The sequence below is a fragment of the Protopterus annectens genome, chromosome 2.part0, assembly GCF_019279795.1.
Source record: "Protopterus annectens isolate FY-2018-M chromosome 2.part0, PAN1.0, whole genome shotgun sequence".
NCBI lineage: Eukaryota > Metazoa > Chordata > Ceratodontiformes > Protopteridae > Protopterus > Protopterus annectens.
The window spans coordinates 1238771953-1238795764 of NC_056728.1; the positions used below are offsets into that span (position 1 = coordinate 1238771953).

At 40.0% G+C, this 23812-nt stretch overlaps 1 protein-coding gene across 1 annotated transcript in view; it reads right to left on the reverse strand.

Annotated features, from left to right (window-relative positions):
* Positions 1-1031: 1031 nt before the first annotated feature.
* Positions 1032-23812, reverse strand: part of CNGA1 (cyclic nucleotide gated channel subunit alpha 1) — a 216669-nt gene continuing 193888 nt past the window's right edge. The window contains 1 exon segment of the mRNA XM_044060392.1: positions 1032-2449. Coding sequence (XP_043916327.1) covers positions 1032-2449 — 1418 coding nt within the window.

Below are 23812 nucleotides of genomic sequence, written 5' to 3' on the forward strand. Positions count from 1 at the left end.
GGAGTTTGATGTAAGTCATCTCGATGAATTCGGATTTGATATTGTGGTGATTTGATATTATGAATGGGGCCCATGTGTGTGTGTGTGTGTGTGTGTGTGTGTGTGTGTGTGTGTGTGTGTGTGTGTGTGTGTGTGTGTGTGTGCGTGTGTGTGTGTGTGTGTGTCTGTCTGTTTCTTTTGAAAAAGTAAACACACCACATTCTCTTGTTGTAAACAGAGTTACTATCACTGATTGGGTTGAGGGCCACTGTTTATTAGCAATAACAGGCAAAAGTAGTTATTGATATACATTTTCAGTGGTGTGTCACTTCTTGTGCTTTGGACTTAACTGTTAGTGGTAAAGATGATCACTAATTCTATAGACTATTAGGAAATCCTTTACTATTACCCATTATCCAGGGCTGTGGCATCATTGTCACTACTCCAGAATATTAATTCAGTCAGATTTAAGTCATTTCAGCTAGATGTGCTTCCCATACATAGTTGCTTCCTTAAAAGGTTCAAAATTTGACTGCATCAAAGAAGAAAGCAGACCTTCCTATGCAGTAGATGAATGCACTGAAGCAGTCTTAGCACAGTTTAGACAACGTATTCAATAAAAAATTATATTAATTAAAACTAATATATAACAAAATTATTTGACAACATTTTAGTCCATATCTCAAACATTCCAAAATGATATACAGAGCTGCTAATACGTCATTAGATGTTGAATAATGGTGAGGGTCTTTACAAACATCTTAAAAATACCAAACACTCATTTGAAAGGCTTGTATGTTTGATAGAACTGGAACAGTTGTTGGATATATGTAGCTCTAGTTTTTGAGCAGATGCTAAGCATATGCAGTTCAGTGACATATGTCTCCATAATCCATTATTTCTATATCATTTTAGTTTAAATTTAGACTCAAAGTTCAATTAGTATTGCCATTTTTACAGTAATTGTTCAGAATGAGAGTTCTTCTTGCAATACATATTATTTATGTGCAGTCATCCTGGAGCATTTATTTTTGAGCAATATTAAAATAATATCAATCTTCTGCAACAGGACCTGCATCCTCCATCCTTTCTTCATGGTCTGTCAACTCAGAAAACTCAGCCTCAATTGTTTGCTTTAATTTTCTTTCAATCTTTGTTACTCGTTGTTTCAGCTTCTGTTGTGTCCCATCATATTCAGCTAAAAGCCTTGCAAACTTTGTCTGCAAGTTTTCTATCGCTCCTTCCATTCTAATTACTTTTTCCTCCAGGTCTTTGGGATCAACGCCAGACTGAGCAAGCTCTAGGTCTAGCAATCCATCTTTCATTAGAATTTGCCTTCCTTTCTCTTCCAGTAATGCTTTTGCATCTGGGTACTCAGTTAAAGCTTCCATGAGGTCGTCTTTGGAAAGACAAAATAGGTCAGAGTATCCAATACTTCTTATATTTGCAGTTCTTCGGTTTCCTGCTTTGCTACCTTTGATGTTCAAAATACTAATCTCACCAAAATAGCTACCATCACTGAGTACAACAAATTGTGTGATACCATCATCTGCAACCACAGCTAACTTTCCCTCTTTGATGATGTACATCTCCCTTCCAATATCTCCTTTTCGGCAAATGTAGTCTCCTGGGCTATAAACCTGTGGCCTTAGCTTCAAAACCAGCTCAATCAAAAGGCCGGCTTCACAGTCTGCGAAGATACGAACTTTCTTCAGTGTGTCAAGGTGGACATTGATTGCAATTTCTGCTCTCAGTTTATCAGGAAGATACTTCAAGACCTCTCTTTCATCTACTGCTTTCTTGTTAGTCCACAAATAGTCAAACCACTTAATAACCCGGTTTTCTAAATCTTTACTTACTTTTCGAAAGTGCATGTACTGTTTAATAGCATCAATCCTTGCTTGGAATTCGGCCCTTGCAGCATTCATATTAGAAATCATAGAACCTACATTACCAACAATGGTAGCAAATATCAACACTCCTACCAGGAAATCAACGACAACAAAGAAATATTCAGAGTCTTGCACAGGAGGAGGAGTCTCTCCAATAGTTGTCAAGGTTAGAGTTGACCAGTAGAGGCTATATACATATTTTCTTGCAAGTCGTGCAAATTCAGGATCAGAAATATTTGGATAAACCCATGTGTCCTCACCAAATCCAATTGCTTTGGATATAGAATAATACACACAGGCATTCCAGTGAATAATAATCACAATATACATGACAAGGTTGGAGATTCTGAAGATATTTGGATAATTAGTTCTTGTTTCTGTTCGTTGAAAGAACTCAAACATACGCGACACTCTTAATAATTTATTTAGCCTTAGTTCAGGATAATTTAAACCAAAGTAAAGGTATAGTATATCTGTCGGTATCATAGATACAGCATCCAACTGGAACTGTTGTGTATGCTTGTACTTTTCACTCAACCTCTTTACATCTTTGACCAACAGGCCTTGTTCCAGGAAACCTTAAAGAAAATAAAGGATCCGTAATTAGCTTTCTAAAAGTATATTATTTTGTATTTCTACAATTTAATGTGCAGACTTTTAGTAAATATATATATAGTATACAGTTAAACAGATTAAAGAAAATAATACATTTTTGCTCATGCTATCAGAGTACATTAAAATGTATATCCAAACAAATTCAAAATGTTTCTTAATAATAGATTTAAGATCTCAAACAAAAACAGGGATGCTAAAGATACAGAATGTTTTCAAATGCTACAGATCCTTTAAGTAAACTTGTGCTTTTACTGGTTTTGGTGGTATTCAGCTTCTCACAGAATTACATTCCATTAAAGCTAGTTTGCTTGAGCCTAGCTCATCAAACAGTCAATTGAAAAACTTTTTAAACTTATCCTAAGGTTTTGCAGACAAAGAATTGCTTATATCACTTATGGGATGCAGTAACAAAGCCCCTTAGTGTGGATGGGGAAGGCTTTGTCTTCTACATAAATAAAATTTAACAGATTGCACATTTAGTGAACTGGTCTACACAGAATGGATTTTGCTGAAAAATGATTTTGTGAAATGAACATTTAGTTTTGACTTGACATAGAACTAAAATAAAACTTTCTTTGTTCACACTATAGTAAACTGCAATAGTTGCCATCAAGGTGTACTCTGTTCTAGCAAGAGCTTTCAAGCTATAGTGGCAAAAGTCCAAATTAAGGACAATTCTATCAAGGAGAACATCATTGTATGTCCAAAACACAGCTTATACAGAATCTTGCCTGGATTTTTTTGCTTTGTCACATATTTGGCATTCTTGGTATTCTGATTTGAGAACTTAAGCATAAACATTGCTCTGAAGCAGTACCCTTGCTGCCGGCGGTGTATTCTCTTCATCTGTTTGCTGAGCACTTATTAAAAATTTCAGGATTAAACTGCTAGGCATGTTATGCAAAATGTTTCCATGAGAAAATTCCAAATGTAACTTGTGTTGACTGATTGAATGAATATGCAAACATATGTTTAAGGCATAGAGCAACCTCTTATTTTTCCATCATGCACACATATCACGTTTACATGTTCCTGTACTGTGTTTTTGCTTTCCAAAAAGACATGTATTAGCACAGACAGAAAGAACTCAATGTACTGTTATTTAGTACTTGTATTAAATCTGACTATGGAAATGAGGCAGAGTTTCAATCGAACCCTACAAAGGTGAACTCCCTATAAAACAGTACAAGACCTAAGCTACTATTATGGAACTGTAAAGATGTCTCACAAATCATTTATCACCAGTATGTGGGATTTAGATGGAGTGGTATATATCAAACCTTAGAAATGAATGACATTCTCCCTAATGAGTATGTCATTATAGTAAATGCCCCTCCTTCTCAAGGCTCAAGTGCTCTAATGATATACAGCAGAATTTCTCCCTCCACATTGCCATGACTGTTACAGATAAACTAGAGTCAATTTCTTCTATCACAAGTGACTAGCTTGAAAACCATGTTCATTCAGTTTTTATCTTTGAGTTCCAACCACATAGGATTACCCTCTTTTAATACTATTTCTGCTGTGAATAAAGCCTCTTATATGACTATTGCTATGTTCATGGATATAATTAAATTGGTTGATCTGAATATGAAGCCTTTGATGGAGACCTTGAGAAACACGATATTTAGATGAAAGAAGAAAACAATGCATTTCCTAGATCACATCCAAGCAACTAAGACTTTTTTCTCCCTAAGATGCTGTTAATCTTTCAACACCTGCTGTATACAAACTTTTCTAACTATTTTTTGAAAAATAGACCAGTCACCAGTGCAGATCCCCAGGCTGCTCTCCTGTTTTGCAGCTACCTTTCTGGAGGAAAATTCAATACCATAGGGCTCTGGCTGACTAAATTTGCAGATAACTGGTGCCAAATCATGGACTGAAACTTAATGCCAAAAATGCATTACTGTATCTTTTGGCAAGGCATTTACTCCAGGGAAATGCTACGTTAACAATACACCCCTAAGGGCTGACCTGATTCAGTATTTGGGAACTTATGTGGACAGTGACCTAACTTTTGACCCGCATGTGCCTATTGTCATAAGGAGGTCCTTCTATATTGCACAGCTTATAAATAAAGGGAGTGTGCCTAGATCTAGGGATGTCACTGTCCCCCTTTACTCAGCTCAGATTAGGCCAATACTTTATCATTTATCTGTCCAGATGCATACAACTGGAATGTCCATAAAGATACCTTACTTAAAGGATAAAAGACTTAAACAACATGTCCTACATGGACTGACTTAATACCTTGTCACTATAGTAGTATCCTACTAATAAAGCATTTGATTGGTCAAATGGTTTCAGAAATATTTGGTATAGAGATCTAAATCTCTTCTGCAACAGCACCAGAACAGTTTAAATGGACATGTATATCTCACAGAGGATACTGCTGCTCTGGGACAGACTCCCCAGCCACATAAAACAAAGTTCATTCTTGTCCATATAAGTGCAAATTAGATCTAAGAATGGGAAACAGAAAATGTATACCAGGACTGCCCCTTGTAATACTAATGGACAGAGGCAGATTCTAAATGCTTTATTCCATGCATGGGTCCCCTCCAAATATCAGTGGTATGATCCCAGGTATTCTTATTAAGGTTAATATATAATTATTGACCAAGGGATGGGTAAGGCCAATCTAGAAACAAATGGGTAGGTTATTTCAAGCACAAAAAGGGAAATTGCCTAAGCTTAAAATGCCCCACAAGGGCAGCTAGCATATATTACTTATCTATGAACCCATGAACCTATATTAATAAGGCTCAATGGATGGTTGTTATGCTGACTTTATCTGGGATGGGACTTGAAGCAACCAAAATTCAGCCAGAAAAATATTTATTCCAAACCATTTAAGGGGTTTGGACTTCCTCATTTGTTGAAGTGTGGTAAGGCTGTGAAAAGAATAAATTACATGTGGGAAATGAAATCAAGGAAGCCCCCATGGCACATATCTGAGGTATTTCTTAGACTGTAGACACTACTACCTTCCCAACCAATTCCCCCTTTCAAAGTCTATGGCCAGGCTGTGGGTGACTTTAAGTCGATAGTCTGACACCATTTTAACTACTTTGCCCAAAATGTGACATTCTTGTCTAATCCCATTCGCTTTTATCTGGAAACATCCTCTGTTGTCAGTGAATACAAATAGGATTTAATATAACAATTGGGATGAGGTTAGGATACATGATCTTTCTGATATTTTGGATGGGCCTCTGCAAGCCATGGCAAAATGGGGAGATATAAAATGCATATATCCCTCATTGGCCACTAACAGATTCTATGGCTGTTGCCTCTGTATTCCCAGTGCTATTAGTTTATTGTCAAAACTAGATTAATAATTAACAGGTCTGATAGACTCCCATGTTATTCAGCAATAACTCATCATTGATCTACTTACTCTGCAAATACTCATCTTTTAAGAAAAACACTTGATTACAGTCTGCAAGGTTGGATATCTAAATCTTACTTCCATAATTATACCTGCACTGTCATAAATTTATAGAACTCAGTGTACCCTTCAGACTCCACAGATCAGTTAGCCATTTTTTTATGAAGCAACCAAAAAATTTCAACTCTTACTTTGACATACAAGTGTGACTTGTATGTCAGATACTGTGTTTAGGAATAGAACCAGGTATAGAATCAATGGGATCCTGTAACCTCATCTTCACATCCAAGGTTATCTGATAGCTTATTTTTTTATATCCAACTGATGGATGACTCTACAGAATCCAGTATGGACATAATAAATGGAATGTAATGCTAGATATTCTGCTCACTATTAATGAATGGAATATTTACCTTAGTAGACTACGTGATAAAAGGTATCCATTGTGATCTAGATTTGCCTACTCCAAAATGCTATATTGCTGACACCTTAATACAGTAAGACTCATAATCTTAGGAAATGCTCATAAAGTATGGTAAATGTGGTCAAGATGCAGGAATAATTGAGTGCCTTCATTTTTAAACTTCAGCCATCAGAAGGTTTTGACTTCTGCTATTTGCCTGTTGTATTGTTTTTCTGTATTGTACTTCTTAATAATTATCCCTAACAATATTTATGTTAGTCATTAATGTTTCTGTAATGTAGCAATGTATTGTATCCTTTTGGAATGTTAGACAATATTTCAATGTATATGTGTACTGTTTGGTTTTACAGTGAGTAACTACAATAAAGCTGTTACTGATACAAAAAAGCAATACAAGTCAAACAACAGACACAATTACAAAATCACATTAATAAAGGTTTATAAAGGGTGTGGCAACTCATAAAGGCCAGAACTGAATCTTAGGTGGGAATGTTGACTCAAACAATAATAGTACAGTACCATACTAAAAACATTAGGTATTTTACACTAAAGTTATGGCTCTACATCTCATAAGACATTTTCTCTCAGAACTTGTAAGGCAAGCTGTGAGTATTAACAATTGTCATTTTCTCTTTCTTCTGCTACACAGGGACTTTACTTAAATGCAAAATGTATGTGTTGACTCACTTAAAATAATTGCACTCTTAAAGAGAAAGGTCATAGTAGGAGTTGGAATTTTTGCCCACATTATAACAGAATGGCTAACTGATTTGAAGATTATCCAGGGAACACTGAGTTCTATTAATTGGTTACATTGTAGGGAAAATTTGGGGTATATGATTTATATCTGTAACCTTGCAAAATGTAATCAATCTTTTTCTTAAAAGATTAATATCCTAGAGAGTAAGTGATGAGTTAGTGCTAAATTCCATGGAAGTTTATCAGACCTGTTAAATACAAATCTAGTTTGGCAATGAACTAGATGCATTGGGGATACAGAGGCAATGGCTATAGAATAGTCTGGAGAATGGAAGCAAGTTTATTACCCCAGACACTGAGGAGAGGATTGAAGAAGTTTTTAGTTTAGTGGAGAGTATTAAGAACTGGTTGCCTTTTTTAGTAATTTTGGAAATGTTCTCCTCCACAGAATGGATTTCATCCAGAAGAACATCTAATTATTTAGCATTCGATAAGCATAGAATGAGCTCACCAGTACTAGTCTTACTTAAAAGATTGTGAATGAATATTTAGGAATTAGTAATAATAATAATAATAATAATAACTATTTTTTAACCAAATAGGCCCATGGAAACATACAGACCCTTTTCAGGGGTATCCGGGGAACAATGCCTCATTAATTGATTTACTCAAGGTCACACAGCAGGCAAATGAGGTCTGAGGAATCAAACCCTGTACCACATGAATTACAGCTCACAGATTTAGTGCTCTGCACCAACTGTCAAATGCAAGTAGCTGGAAAATGATGTGCAGTCTCCTTCTTTTACATTTATTGCCTAAGTGGGAGGCCCATAGCCAATTCTCCAGTACTAGAACATCACCATGGAGCTCCTTTTAGCTGAAGACTGCCTTTGGGTTGTGTATAGTATTGTATAGCTGTCTCATCTGTATAATATACACTCATGAGATCACTGTAGCTCCTAGGTAAGGAATTTACATAAGGGTATAAAGCAGTGACTCAAGACTAGAGCTCTGGGAAATTCCTTTGTTGTTCTTGCACTCCAAAGATACTATACATCTTTATATAACTTTGAATAGTTCATAGACAACTTTTAAACCAAATGACATTGATGTAACGAATTCCTAGAGCAAATAGTCCATTGATCACTTTTATATGGCCAGTGGTGTCAAATACTTTTGAGTAATCTAAAAATAATCATGACACAACCAGACTATTGCTTAGTTAACCCCTTATATAGTCAGATCAGTTAGCAACTTGGTGCTAACCATGATTACCTTCCTAAAACCATCCTAGGAATAGTTAAGGGTATTAGATTATTCAAATAAGATAGCAAGCTGCTGGTGTAAGATGCAGCGTGGACTTTGCCCATGAAGCTGGAGATGATGATGGGTCAAAAGTTCTGATTTCAAATGATACAACCCCCTTTCTGTAGAAGAATGGTATAAGCAACTTTCTATTGAATGGAGGCATAGTCTTTATGAATGTTTAATTTTATGGTACAGACTGGATGACTGTGGAAAAGAAGGCCATTTTTATGAATTTCAATTAAAGGCTACCTGTCCCAAGAAATCTATGACCTTTCTTTTTTGATAGACATTTTTTAATGCTGAATATACTTCAGCTAAAAAGAGGTGAAGATGGTTTGATTATTTACTAGTGGCTTTGTGGTGGTATGATCCATAACAAGTAGATCAATGACAACATGGAAAGGAGAGGAATAGAGCTGTTATCAACATTTAGTACCTTGTTAACTGTGTCTCAAAATATTTTCTGCAAACAACAGTTTTACTTTTCATGATTAAAATAACCTTTTTTTCTCTCCTTTGTAGACTCTTAACCTTTTTTTCTAAGCTGTTAATAAATGTAGAAGTCAGCCCAGGTTTCTTGTCAGCTAAACATCGTGCATATTCTGTCCATTTCTATCATAAAGTGCTTGGAGTCATTCTTTCTTTCGGGGTTGTGACAGTTTAAAAGTCTTTAAGGGCAGCACACTGTGTAGGGTGTAAGTGACAATGTTGATAAAGGAGTTCACTGCATCATCTAGAGTTTATAAACTGCCCTTTAATATTTATGATTCATTGGTATTTATCCCTAGGGATTCCATATTCACACATGGCAAATCCTATGTAAAGGTGCAGATTTTTTGTGCCACTAAACTGAATGAATAACATGATAGACACTAACAGAATGATCAGGTATACTGACCACATACAGATTATAAAGACTGGCTGTATGTATACAGTTCAAAATGCTTTCTCTTCATGCTTATAAATCCTGGTCAGTACCAGTTGAGGAAAACCATGGAGTTTTATGGAGTCAACTGACTTTGTAAGGAAAATCTAATTTATATTAACATAACCTACACACACCACTTTTAAGTTGATGTTTTCAACTGACCAGGCTGATGTATCGAAAGTTGTGCAGTTTTAGATTCTTAATAGTTCAAATTATATATATATATATATATATATATATATATATATATATATATATATATATATATATATATATATATATTTCCCCATTGAGACTTTAATTAGAATACTATCTGTGTTTTCAAGTTTTAAGTATTGTTTCTGTTGTAAAGAACAACAGTTCAGATAACTGTTTTGTTGTATTGCCACACTGCATGCTCTTTTAATTGTGATGGAAGATAGGATAATCTATGCTACTGATTTATTTATTTCTAGTATAATGTTTCAGCTAGATTTCTGTGAGGCCAATGATGTCTGGTCCATAGTGCTCTATAAATGCTCTGGAAAGCTTGAGTAATGTATGAGCAACACTAGTGAAGAGAAGTGTTTTAGTAGGCTACAGTATGAAGCTTGTAATTTACTTTGATTTGACTTGATAATAACAATTAGATAAATAAATCACTTTGCCTGTTGAGTGGTGACTGAATAATGAAATAATTTGCCATCACGACATGGAAATGCCGCTGTACAATGAGATGGAAGTACTGCTAGGCCATACATGCACAGAGACCCACTGGCAGTGGGAGAATTACATTCATGAGGAAGCTTGCACTGACTAAGAAAAAAATGTTATTAATCACACTTAGGAAGCAAAAAAACTAGTACTCAGAGATTGTAGCTTCTTGTTATGAGTGAAGTTGGATTAAACACACTCTCTGGGATTCAACAAGCTCTGCACAATGTGCAGGAATAGTGCAAGAGCTGCAGCATGCAATATGGCTGACAAGTGATCCAGGAATGAGCTCCCGGGATGTGCACGGGCTTGCTAACCGAATACATTTCTGCAAATTACAAAACGGAGGCATGACAGCTCGAAAGAAAGCATGTATTCAATGTAGTAGGCATGCCAATGGCCAAATATAGGGCCATTGGCATGGGAAATAGTTGCAAAATTATTTTATTTTTTGCCAATTCTGGCCATTTAAGCATAGGGCAGTGGTGTGCAAACGGGATCAGCCCGAAAATAAGGAAAAAATTTGGAAATAAGCTTTTAAACCCAAATCAGCATTCTGCCATAATAGTCAATGGCATACATAAGACAACAATACCATGGAATAGTGGTTGCTAAGGGGAAGGCTGAGTCTCAGTTTTGTAACCATGCATTAACAGTCAGTTTTATGCAAATGAGGAGATTGATACTGAATCACAGATTTCCCCTCAGTGTTAGCTTGCACACAACCATGTAGGTGCAGCAACACCATGGTACAAGCATAACAGCTAGATGACCTCATAAGGGGGAGTGTCATGCATGCTTATTGGAGCTCTGTGGCCCATGTATGCCATTAGCTAAGCACAGCTAAGGAAGGGGGTGTGTCTGAGGCTGCCCAGCAGTGTTTACATTGCCTAAATGGGTGTGGGTGCTGTGCACAGGGTTTAAAAAAAAAAAAAAAATGGAAATAGCAGCTCTGTTCACATCTGAGCACTGGGTATGTGTGCCGTGCCTCGGGGCTTAAACAGGAAGGTAATGGGAAGGGAAAACAGTAGTAGAAAGGCAATCAAGGAATCAAGGAGAACTAGCATAGCTGGCAGGTGATATGTATCAGAATCAGCCAATTACACAAGCAGCAGCCCAGTCCAGCACACTACTATAAACTATGCAAACACCTTTCACTCTGGTTTCCCACAAACTCTATACCACCGGTGTACACAGATGGGGACATTTTACCTGACAAAATTAACAAAATGATAGGGGCTACTGTCGCTCTCATACATCAATATGTGGAAGAGGCTGAGGGTGGTGAGGATGAGAATGCTGATGACCAACCCACAGTGAGGAAAAGAGTGTACAGACCCAGGGTAACCTACCAGGGGCTACATGAGCTGGAGATAGTGGAGCACTATAGGGTGGACAGGGACATCCTACAGCAAATTGTTGAGCTGTGCGGGCCATGCCTCATACACAGAACCAACAGAGGGAAACCCATGCCAGTGGATACCAAGGTATGTGTAGGGTTAAGAATTCTAGCCATGGGTACCTTCCAAAGGCCAACTGGGGATATCATGGGGATCTCACAGGCAGCAGCATCCAGGGTACTCCACCAGTTCCTGGATGCCACGTCAGCACACGCCGGTGAGCACATATATTTCCTCAGCACCCATAAGGCACTGACCAGCAATATGCATCTATTTCATCAAATAGCAGAATACCCTGAGGTAGTGGGTGCTATAGACTGCACGCACATACACATCAAAGCACCACCCGGTGAGTGGGTTAGGGTCTACATAAACCACAAGGGCTTCCCCTCCATCAACTGCCAGGTCATGTGCGATGCCCAGGGCATTATCTTGAATGTGTGTGCTGGCAGCCCTGGAAGCCATCATGACTCCTACATCTGGCATATGACACAGCTGTGCCAGAGATTTGCCAGTGGGGACATCCCATATGGCCACCTAGTGGGGGATGCTGGTTATGCACTGGAGCCATGGCTGATGACACCCATCAGAAATGCACACACACCCAAACAAGAACTCCATAATGAGGCACACACACAAACCAGAATCATAATAGAGTGTGTATTTGGGATGCTCAAGTCACAGTTCCGGTGACTGGATATATCTGGTGGAGCCTTGCAGTACTGTCCAGCTATGTGTACACAGATTTTCATTGTTTGTGCCATGCAACACAATATGATCCTGCGGAAACAGCTGCAGCAGGAACAGCATGGGGCAGGGCCACACAGCCCCCCACCATTGCCAAGGCTAGCACAGGCAAAGAGGGACTCGGAGGAGGAACAACCTGAGACTGCCCCTTTAGGCAGGAGGAGCCGTTCCCAGTATGCCCAGGCTTTGGCAAAGAGGCAACACATAGCACATACACTGACATGGTAGGAACCCAATGAATGACACCTCTCTCTGACTCACACATACAGTAAAAGGGCTGCCAACATGACACTACCTGTGCTTTACCATGTATAGGGAGTGTACTATGTGCATCTGACATAGTCAGCCCTCCAGCTCCATCCTCAGTACTGACACAGCCACAAGGTAAGTCACTCTCACTATCAATTGCTGAATGGAGTAGTGTGTTCTGCTACTTGTATCTATAGTACGGATGTGAGCAGGCAAGGGTATCGGGTGGCTGAATGGGATGGCAGCAGATAGTGGACACCTATATGGGCAGCATGAAATCAGTAACAAATACTGGTGTTAACAAAGTAGGCAGTACTAGACAAGATGACAAATCCCACTGCAGGACATGTGGTGGCACAAATGTGTGCCCATGGGACATACACATGCATGTTAGTGAGGCTCACATACCCAACAACAGCCGCAGCCAGCAGGACAGGTGTAGATGACAATAAAGAAAGGCTGTGCTAAGGCTTCTAATTGATGGCAATGGAAAATAGCCCCCCTCCAGACCTACACAGACAGACTACAACAGGTCTGGCAGTTGTATGTTAGTTCTGAAGGGTAAGAAGTCTGAAACTGAAATGTAGGTCAATAAAACCTAAGATCTGTACTCTACTGATATGTCTCTAGTCTGCATGACAGGTCAGAATACAAAACGAAATGGAAGCCAAAAGAGTACCTGAAATACCAGTACAGTCCTAGCAAATGTTTACAGTTGTCAGGTGTGCCCCCCCCCCCACACAATCCTATGTAGAAATGCAGTAACATGTATGTGTGGGTTTAATAACAGTGGAGCACAGATTACCAGAGCTGGTCCAATTTACAGGATAGATTGTTGCATGTGTACAATATGCAGCGGTCTGTGTGTTAGGTTGTTGTGTGTTCTATATTGTGTGGAAGTGATCAGCATGTAGGCATGGAGGATTGTGTCTTGGTGGCCTATAGTCATACTGTTGATGACAGAGCCATGTTCTGAAAAATGCAATGCCAACCACAATGCATCCCAGCAATACCCACTTCAGCAGTCATCCATAATCACTCTCCAGATGTCAATATCTGTCACCATCTGAAAGATGGGCATGCCATGAATGTGGGCCCAGACATACACACAGTACACAGGTGGAAGTACCCTAGACAGAATACATAAAATGTAACTGTCAACTGCACACACCTTTGGAATTGTACATACCGGTTAGCAGCACATTAGTTGTCTGTGTATTTATGGAATACTGATGTAGTCTGGCCAATCACAGGCAGACCACAAAAGGCACAGTTATGAAGTAATGAGAGAATGCCTATGTTCCCGCACAAGGTAGCATAAGGGGAATGTCCCAGGTATATCTCTAAGTCAGCTGCAAGAAGCTTCCATATCACACATGCACTCAGCTCACCCCATCATCAGCCACAGGTTTATCACAGGGCATATCTCTGCTGTTGGGAATAAGTACAGTATGACCCCACTTCTGTATGGGAATACCCACATAATGTAGCATGCTGAAGAGGTGTCCCATGCAGGTGTGTCCCTAGCTGTAAGCAGCACCATGCCAACATCCAGACCTATGAATTAATATGGACAGGAACTACTGCCAGTAACCCCAGGGGAATCCAGTAGCTCACAGCCTGGGAATGTAGGAGTGAAAGAATGCACTGGCCTGCTACAGATGGCCTGCATCACTACCAAATTCCCTACAGTCCTCTGTCAAAGGCCTGTGCCTAACCCATACTGCCAATGTATGTTATCTCTTGGGGTCCCAACTAACAACATAACACAGTCCACAGAACACAAATGCAAGGTCATGTTGACAAATCCCAACAGCATGCCCACCATGTCCTACAGCAGGAACTGTGGACCAACCCCTAAATACTGCTGGGATGAAGCGACAACTATAGGGATACTTCTCAGATATCACTCACATAATGTTAGGAAGAGGATAGAATAACAGAGTGGGGGTGTAGAGCATGGATGTCATGGAGTGTGTGAAGTATGAAACTCTAATGTGTGCTCATACTATGCCTGCCTGCAAACCCAGTAATGGGTGGCTACAAACCTGCTCAAAAAACACAGTGTTAAGGGGAAGTGACCAGATATATGAGCCCTGCCTCTGGGTAACCTGGGTGAATCTGTAGAGCTGACTGGTATGGTCACAGCAGAATATGGCCATTCTGTTACATCGATATATGTACAAGCAGGGGATCCTGAGCCACCCTAGTACCAAGGTGCTGAACTATTTATACAGACCCATCAGCAAGTGTCTGCAGCTACCCCTCCAGAATGGCATGAGTGTACAAGAATATGTAGGCTGTAGACCACATACTGGACATAGCTTCATTCATCTTGTATTTCCCAGGAAATAACTGTGAGCAAATAAGTATATCTGTCAGTAGTTGATGACATAATACAACACAGTGTAAAACAGCACATATGTCTGAAGATCTCTGTTAACACCAACCATGTAACACAAGCAGCACAGACACAATAGTTAAAGTATCCCACTATCTTTCACCCATTGTCAACCTACCTACAGATATCCTGCAGAAACAGGTCACTAGCTGTAGGTGTAGAACAACAAATCCTGGACTGGAGTACAACCTACCTGGAATGGATTCACACAATCAATAGAGAAGGTCATACTGGGCATGCTTGTACACTTAGAGAAAAGAAGCCCATGTCTGACAACAACAGTGGACTATACATATCTGTCAGTCGCTCATGTCTGTGCACACACACCACATTGCACACCATTCATGCTTTGCACACACATTGGATAGGAATACTCACATATATCCAAGGCCAACACACAGAGATGTGGGGAAGAAAGAGACAGACAGCGACAGAGAGATTTCCATCATGAGGCCTGTCCCACCCACCACACATCCAATTGGCTAATATCACATGATGTGCCAATGTCAATCACTGCAGACATTGCTTTTGGTAGCGCTCAGCCCTATAGTGTCTGTGGTGCTTGTGATAACTGTGTAACATGATAGTACAAATCAGTATTCATCTAGCATTCGTATACCCAGTTCTGTCAAATGTAAATTTGTGTGTGACTGAGTGTTGTGTGTGTGTGTTTCCAGAGGAATGATTTATGGCCCAGTCACACAAACTGCACTTCCCATTACCCATGTTAGCACTCATGCTGATGTCAGTCACCTTGAAATAACTCTCTAGCCAAGTCTTAGCCCTATAAGCTCCATGGCACTAGCAAAAATTGTGTAATGCTATAGTGTAATGTACTAGTTAGGTAGGAGTTCTAATCCACAGACATGGCAACTGTGAAAGTGTGTGTGTGTGTGTGTGTGTGTGTGTGTGTGTGTGTGTGTGTGTGTGTGTGTGTGTGTGTGTGTGTGTGTGTGTGTGTGTGTGTGGAGATTAATGATTTTAAGGCCATTCACTACACCTCCTATTGCCCTACTTTAGCAAGCCTGCTGATGTCAGTCACATTGAAATAACCCTTTTTGACAAGGGACAGCCCCATAAGCTCTGTGGTGCTTGCAATAACTGAGTAATGTTACAGTGTAACATTCTAGTCAGGTAGGAGTTTTAATCCCAGACATGGAAACTGTGTGTGTTTGTGTGAGAGAGTGTGTGTACCTTTGATAATACCTGATATTATGGACATTCACACTTCTTACTACTCTCCCCTTGCCCCTCCTTTAGCACTGCTGCTGATGTTAGTTACATTCAAAAATACCTGTGGAAAGCTCTCTAACATGTAAGTTCCATGGTGTATGCCATAAATGCAGAGCAATGTAGTAGTAGTAACTACACAGGTATGGATTTGAATCTCATCTGTGGCAAGTATTTGTGTGTGTACATATGTATGTGTGTACCTCAAATGTTCTGCCCCCATTTACACCCAGTACACAACTCAGAGCCTGACCTTAGCAGTCCTGCAGATATCATCCACCTTAGAAGTACCTGTTGCCAACCCTAAACCATGTCAGGTCAGTGGTGCATGTGGTAAATGCGTAACATAATGGTCCGTAAAGATTGTTAGAGGTTTGAACCTCACCCCTGGTAAATGTGTGCTTAGGGTAAAATTATTTTTGGGATCTCTCAACCACTACATCACCCAATGCCAGTATTTACAAGGGCTGGTGATATTCATCACCTTAGAAGTACCTTAAGACAACATCCAACTTATAAGCTCCGCAGTGTGTGCGATAAATGCGGTACACTATAGTAACAATACATAGCTAGGTAGGGATTTGGATCTCAGTACTAGCAAGTGTTTGTGTGTGTGTGTGTGTGTGTGTGTGTGTGTGTGTGTGTGTGTGTGTGTCTGTCTGTCATGAGTATCCTGTGTGGAGGTTGCTGTGATTGTGTAACAACAGGATCCATTGTGGGTGGGTTTTGCTAAATTATTATGGTGAGGACCTAGTATATGTCCCAATGCCCACCTTAGAAGGACAACAGATGTCAAACACCAGAGAGGCTGGTGTAGACAATCCATAGCCCTATATGTGACATTATGGAGTGGTGAGCAATATAGGCAACCCTTCTATTACTCAGAGAACACTCTCCACCCATGTCTCATGCACAAACACACTTGGCTAGGCAACAACCACTATATTGGTAGTTCCCTACATATTGCCTCACAGATAGTAACCACGGTGTGATTGCAGTGGCACTGACATCAGAAAGTACTGTGATGTGTTATCCAGCAAGCAAAAGGACATGGCACTCTGTTCCATCCCCACAGTAGGCAAATAAATGCTTACAGTGGCCCTTTTGCTATGTTCCCCACTGGATGCCTGCAACAACTGTAGAGTCTGCAAATTTAACCCACAAAGGGAATACCATGCTTTATACACATGCTCTGTATGTACAGATGCCACTAACTCCACTGAATACCTGTATCATGCTGTCAGTGCAGGTGCAATCACAGCCTCCGTTCCATAGCCAAGTCTCACCAAATGAGGTTAGGAATGCTACATCAGAAGATAACAATCTGTCCACACAACATGCCTTAGAGACCTCAAGTACACTTCTAAACATCAAAGAACATGCGTGTGGGACATGTGCACAACCTAGACACTGTCCATGTTATGGAATATAGTTCACATACATGGGAAGCAGTGCACATCACTGGCTACCCACAATAGTAACCCAGATGAGTGGATGGTGAAAACAATACCCACCCCTGTGGACCACTCCAGGCACTATACCCCTGAGCCACACTGGAGACTATTGTCATGTGGCCTAATGCCAAGGTATTTCATTTGCCTAGCCTTGTACAGCCTTCAGGCCCATTCACCTACTATACACCTGTGAAGCAATGAACCCATGCATCTCAGTACTGACAAGTGTGTGTGTGTGTGTGTGTGTGTGTGTGTGTGCGCGTGCATATGTGTGTGTGTGTCTGTGTGTGTGTGTGTGTGTGTGTGTGTGTGTGTGTGTGTGTTTGTGGAGATTAATGATTTTGAAGCCATTCACACTCACTACACCTCCCATTGCCCTACTTTAGCACGTCTGCTGATGACATTCATCTTGAAATAACCCTTTGGCCATGTTTCAGCCATATAAGCTCTGTGGTGCTTGCAACAACTGCGTAATACTGTAGTGTAGCACACTAGTTAGGTAGGAGTTCTAATCCTGATCCTGCCAACTGTGATAATGCGTGTGTGTCTTTGTTGACACCTGCTTTTGTGGACATTCACACTTACTACACTTTCCTTACTCCTCCATTAGCACTGTTGCTGATGTTACTCACCTTCAAAGATACCTTTGGACAGCTCTTCAACATGCAAGCTCTGTGGCATGCGCAATAACTGCGTAACACTGTAATAGCAATACATAGTCAGGTAGGGGTTTGAAACTCTACTGGTAAGTGTGTATTTGTGTGTGTGTGTTATCAGTATCTTGTGTGGGTGTTGGGGAGATTTTGTAATGACTGGATCCATTGCAGTGTGGGTTTTGCTACATCATTATATTGAGGACTTATATGTCCCAGTGTCCACATTACAAGGCCAACAGTTTTCAAACACTGCAGAAGTTGTTCTAGACAATCCTCTGCCATAAATGTGTACAGCCATGTGCAATTACTATGTGACAGTAAGGATTAGTAAACAATATAGGCAACCGTTATAATACCCAGATACCACTCTCCACTCATGGATCATACACAAACATGCTTGGCTTTTACTCTCTTACTCCCTTCCTTTTTTACTTTGTCTTTCTCTCTCTCTCTCTCTCCCTCTCTGGTGGAGGTGAAAAAGTACATCTGTTTTGCATAGGCAGCAGTTTGAGCTTTGTAAGTAATGCTCATGATCAGCTGATGGCCTGTGCATGAATTGCAGACCCCACTTGCTAATTGCATGTGGAACAGCTGCGGTACCATTGCTATAGCCAGTTGCATGGAAATACACTCCTATAATTAAGCACTTCATGTGGGTGTTGGCCCTTTCCTTCACTCTGAGCAGGACTTCATATTGGTGTTTGACAAACAGCATCACAGAGGGTAGTTGGAAATACCTCTTACAATATACACTGTGGAGACAGGCCAACAAAAAGGAGAGGGATGTTCCAGACATGGGGCCATAATGTATATTGCTGTTCAACATTTGAAGTAATGTTGGTTTAACAGGGTTTGTGTGGATATGGCTGTTCTAAATGATTTAAAGTCTGAAATGACAGTGTTATGTGGTTGAGGAAACTATCACCTGTAGTGCTATCTGCTGACTGGCCAGAGTTTGGAGTCTTACGTGTGTTGTGTTACTCACACATTTCCTATATTTAGAAATGCAGTAGCATACTCTGATGATTGCAGTTAGTACATGGTGACATCCATGTGAGTTACTGACTTCATATCCCTCAGATGAGATATGTCACAACAAACCCTGTTACACCAGAAATTTTCTCAGTTTATCACAGCAATAGGTCAATATTGTCCCTGTGTTTGTGCCTCTGTCCCCCAAGTCTGTCACCCTTTGTCTATATGTCATGCAGTAAGAGGTGCATATGTACAGTATATCATTATTTACTGACATCTTACCTGATAACAAGCCAGTGAGATATGAGACTGCTAGACATGTTATGTATAGCAGGCCTTATATTTAAGGACAAAATCTGGACATTCTGTTGTAATCTGTACAGTACTGAGGTCTGTGTACTTATGATGAATATTGTGAATATGTTACTTAACCTGTGTACAGACTGTGGTAAATGTCAGTGTTCTTGGTCCTGTTCTATCTGACGTTGCATGCTGCTCCAGTTTCTGGTACCCTATCAGCATATATGTTTGTAGGGCCAGACTGAGATATGTCCCATACCACAGTCAGGCATCAGACTACACTGTGTATTGGGCCAGTATATGTAGGGTAAGTGTGTGAGTGGCACATATGAGGATGGTTTTGTTCACACAGTCCACATACTGTACTATTAATTAGGCTTACCATAATGTGGCTGTGACTGTGTTGAGATTGGTTGTGGATATGCACTTTCACACTGGTTTCTGTTACTCCGTGATGTTACATGCCTGTAGTGCCTGCTATATTTGCAAGTACATGTGTATTCCCCCATAGGAAACTTGGGTCAGTATTGTGGCAGTCTGCCTGTAGTTTACGCAGTGCTTTGTGACATGCCTAGCAGCTCAGTGTATTTACCTAGTGTGATGTTATGTCCAGATATTTGTCAGATGTGCTGTTGCCTGGCCACCATAAGTGTTACGTATTTCTGAAAAAGCAGTGGGATGCTGTGAAAATGTATGTCACTAACTAGTGGGAAGTATGTGGGCTTGGGACCTCTGCTCCTCCGGGTAATATGTGTTAGGACAGAGATGAGTGTGTGAATGCATCAACTGTGTGAGCTTATCTATTCCAGTATTTTGGTGAATTCCCCATTTACATTGCATTTAACTGTCACTCTGGGGATCACTCAAGTGGCATCAGTAGATAGATGGCTTGCTGGAAAATGTCAGGTGGCATGATACCAGTGTACCCACATCCCCTACTCTTCTCATCTCTCCATGGACATTACCCTGGTACATACCTAGGAACACCTTCACCTATGGACCCCAGTACTGACAAGTGTGTCAGTGTGCATTACTGAGAATAACAGTGTCTGTGTGTTTGTTAACTTGTTGATAATACCCTGAGGGCCTTCTCACCCACTACACCCCCCATTGCCACAGTTAGAAATGGCTGCTGCTGTAATTGACATTAAATGTTCCTTGTTACACTCTTCACCCTAAGGGCTACCTAGAGCTTGCAGTACCAGCATAACACTGTTGTACAAATGGGTAGATAGGCATGGGTTACCCTCTGAGTCCTGGCAAGTGTGTGTATGTGTGCGAGTGTGCATATTTGTTGGATACAGCATTCTTAGGCCACATTCTCCAAATACAATACACTTTACCATACATTATAAGGGATAGTGATGTTGCTGACATTAGGAGAGCCATGACAAACCCTCACCCTACTATCTCTGTGGCATGTGCAATACATGCATATCCCTGTAGTAGCAATGATTAGATAGACAAGGGGTTGTATTGCAGTCCTGGTCAATGTGTGATTGTGGGTATGTCAGAGCATTATCATGGGTTTCAGTGAGTAAAATATCCAATGTGGGGTGTGGGTGCTGGGTATACTGTCTTTACACCATGATACCCCCAGTACATGTCCCAAGGTCCACTGTATGAGGACCACTGTCACCATCAACCATACAAGTAACTGATCACACTCTCCAGCTCAATGATGCATGTTCTGTGTGCAAATTCTCTGTAACAGAATGGACTCACTGACAAGGTAGTCAGCACTGATAAACCCAGGTCTCTCAGATGTGTCTATGACTGGTATGTGTTGGTCAATGTGTATATGACAGTATGTCATACTACGTATTGTTCATTACACCCAGTACATCCCCCATTACCATGATGTACAAGACCTGGTGATGTTCTTCACTTAACAAGAAACTCGGGACACACCTTATCCTAAAAGCTGTGTGGTATGTGCAATTAAGGCCAAACACATTAGTAGCAATAAGTACCTAGGTAGGGGTTCTACTCTCACATTGCCAAGTAAGTGTGTGTGTATGTGAAGGGATCTACTTCAGTTTGCAGAAAATATATGTCCCAGGAAGTCATTTGTCCGAGAACTGACTGGCAAATGCTAACATTTCAAAGGTATCATCTTGTGGAAATTCATTCCATCAAAACTAGTAGCAGATGTGTAACTTCCCTCTTCCCCTCTGTACAGCTGTACAGCAATACTGGACTTGGTATATATATAGTTGGGTGTGGATGCTGTGAGCAGAGCCACCCTCATTTGGGTTTCTGTTGTGTGTATCCTCCCACTTCATCTGCTGTAATTCTGTACATTGTATGTTAACAGGTTAAGTAGTTGTTAATCACACTATGTGTGGTTCTACTCCACCCCACACCCTCCAAAGTGAAGGGCTGTGCCACCCACACCAGCACACCTATGTTTACCAACTCCAGGATTGCACTACATTGGGAAATAGGACATATACCCTGCCAGTACCATCATCAATGACATTAAACTGGTAGACTGATTATTCACTGATGTGATGTTTTGCCTATTTTGTCTTGGTGGAATTACATAGGCCAAAATGAGTTCACCGCAAAATTAAGTACATCCATGTGTTCAGTATTCTCTGTGTATTGCATCAACATGAAAGCCTCTGTGTGTGTGTGTGTGTGTGTGTGTGTGTGTGTGTGTGTGTGTGTGTGTGTGTGTGTGTGTGTGTGTGTGTGCGTGTTATTCACAAACATTTGATGTGTGCCACCCAGTACACTTACCATAGTCCACTGTAGAAGAGCTGCTGACATCAGCCACCATGCACTCACCTGTATACACCCTTCAGACGTATCAGCCATGTGGCACATGCAGTAACTGTTATACAGACCTGTTACTTGTGTTCAGTTGTACCCAGGATATGACACAGTCAATGTGTCACCACAGAGCCATACCCCTTGTAGGAAACAACAGCAGACCAACATACTGCTGACACATAGACACCTACAAAACAAACTGAATATATTATGGAGACCACAATCAGTCAATGTTAATAACAGCTATAATGCATCATGGCTGGACAGCTACACATCCTGACATGTAAGCATTAAACTGTCCTGCTGAAAACATGTTACACAGCATTACATTGCTAAACAATAGTACATTCACCCTGTGCATCAGAAACATATTAGCATGCCCCTACATCAATGGTATGGATGACAGGGATATGGGACAGGTATCATCATATGCACAGGGTGTATTGTGGGTTTGCCAGAGACCTAGTCTGAGCCATTTGGTTGACATCATGTGTGTGTGTTAGGGGGTTCTTTATCAATTGGGCTGTGCATATGTGGTGTGTGTAGGTATGGAGGTGCCCTAGCTGTGTTGGTGATGTGTGTGTGTATGTATGTATGTACCCTTCATCAGCACATAAAACAATTAAATTCATCACATTTAAATAGAGGTAAAAATGAAGTCACATGATCAAGCCAGCCATACATATTACACATATACTTTTGCATCAATTAAGTCTTAAATTATGCAAAAATAAATACATTTCAGCATATTCAAATCATGTACTACTTATAACAGCTTACTAATAACTATATGGAATATAAAATAACATCAACAATGGTGTTGAAATATTACAATACTAAAATCCTAAAAAAATTCAGATATGAATAAAATAATTCATCATATAATTTCTCTCTGCCTTTTTATCAATACGGGTTTCAGACTAACAGTGCTATTCAAGCCTGGTGGTGTATCAGCTTGTAGCTTTACTATCCACTCGTATTCTCTTAATTCTAAAATATTATTTACATCACCCCCTCTTAACCCTATATTCAACACATTTATGCACCTAAACTTAAATGTATGTGTGTGAAACTCCATGATGTGCCTATACAAACCATTAGTCTGTACTTTCCTTTTTATTTCTGACCTGTGCTCAATTATACGGTCTTTTAACTTCCTTATCGTCTTTCCTACGTAGAATGCCATACATTGTGTACATGTCATTAAGTATACTAATTTTGTCGTATTACAATTTGCTTTACAATAAAAAGTAAACTTTTCCTTAGTAACAGGATGTTGAAAACATTCATTTGATTCACAAATATCTATGCAACATGTACAGTTGTAACATTTATATGTTCCCACTCTACTTTGTGACGTCACTTCTTTACTCTTAAAATCTTTATAACACAACATCTGTTTAAGTGTCTGCTGGTTTCTGTAGGCAAATCTGGGTTTCAAACCTATTAAATCTTTTATTTCTGGCATTGCCATTAATATTATCCAATTTTTTTCTATAATTTTACATACTTCCTTTGTATTCCCATTGTATGTAGTTGCATATCTCACGATACTATTACTTTTATTTGTTTTTTGTAGGGCCATTTCCTCTGTTGATTCTAATGTAATATTACTAAAAGTGGGTCTATATCTATCCTTCCTCCCTAAAAATACCTCATTGTATATACTATTTATACTCTGTAGCGAATA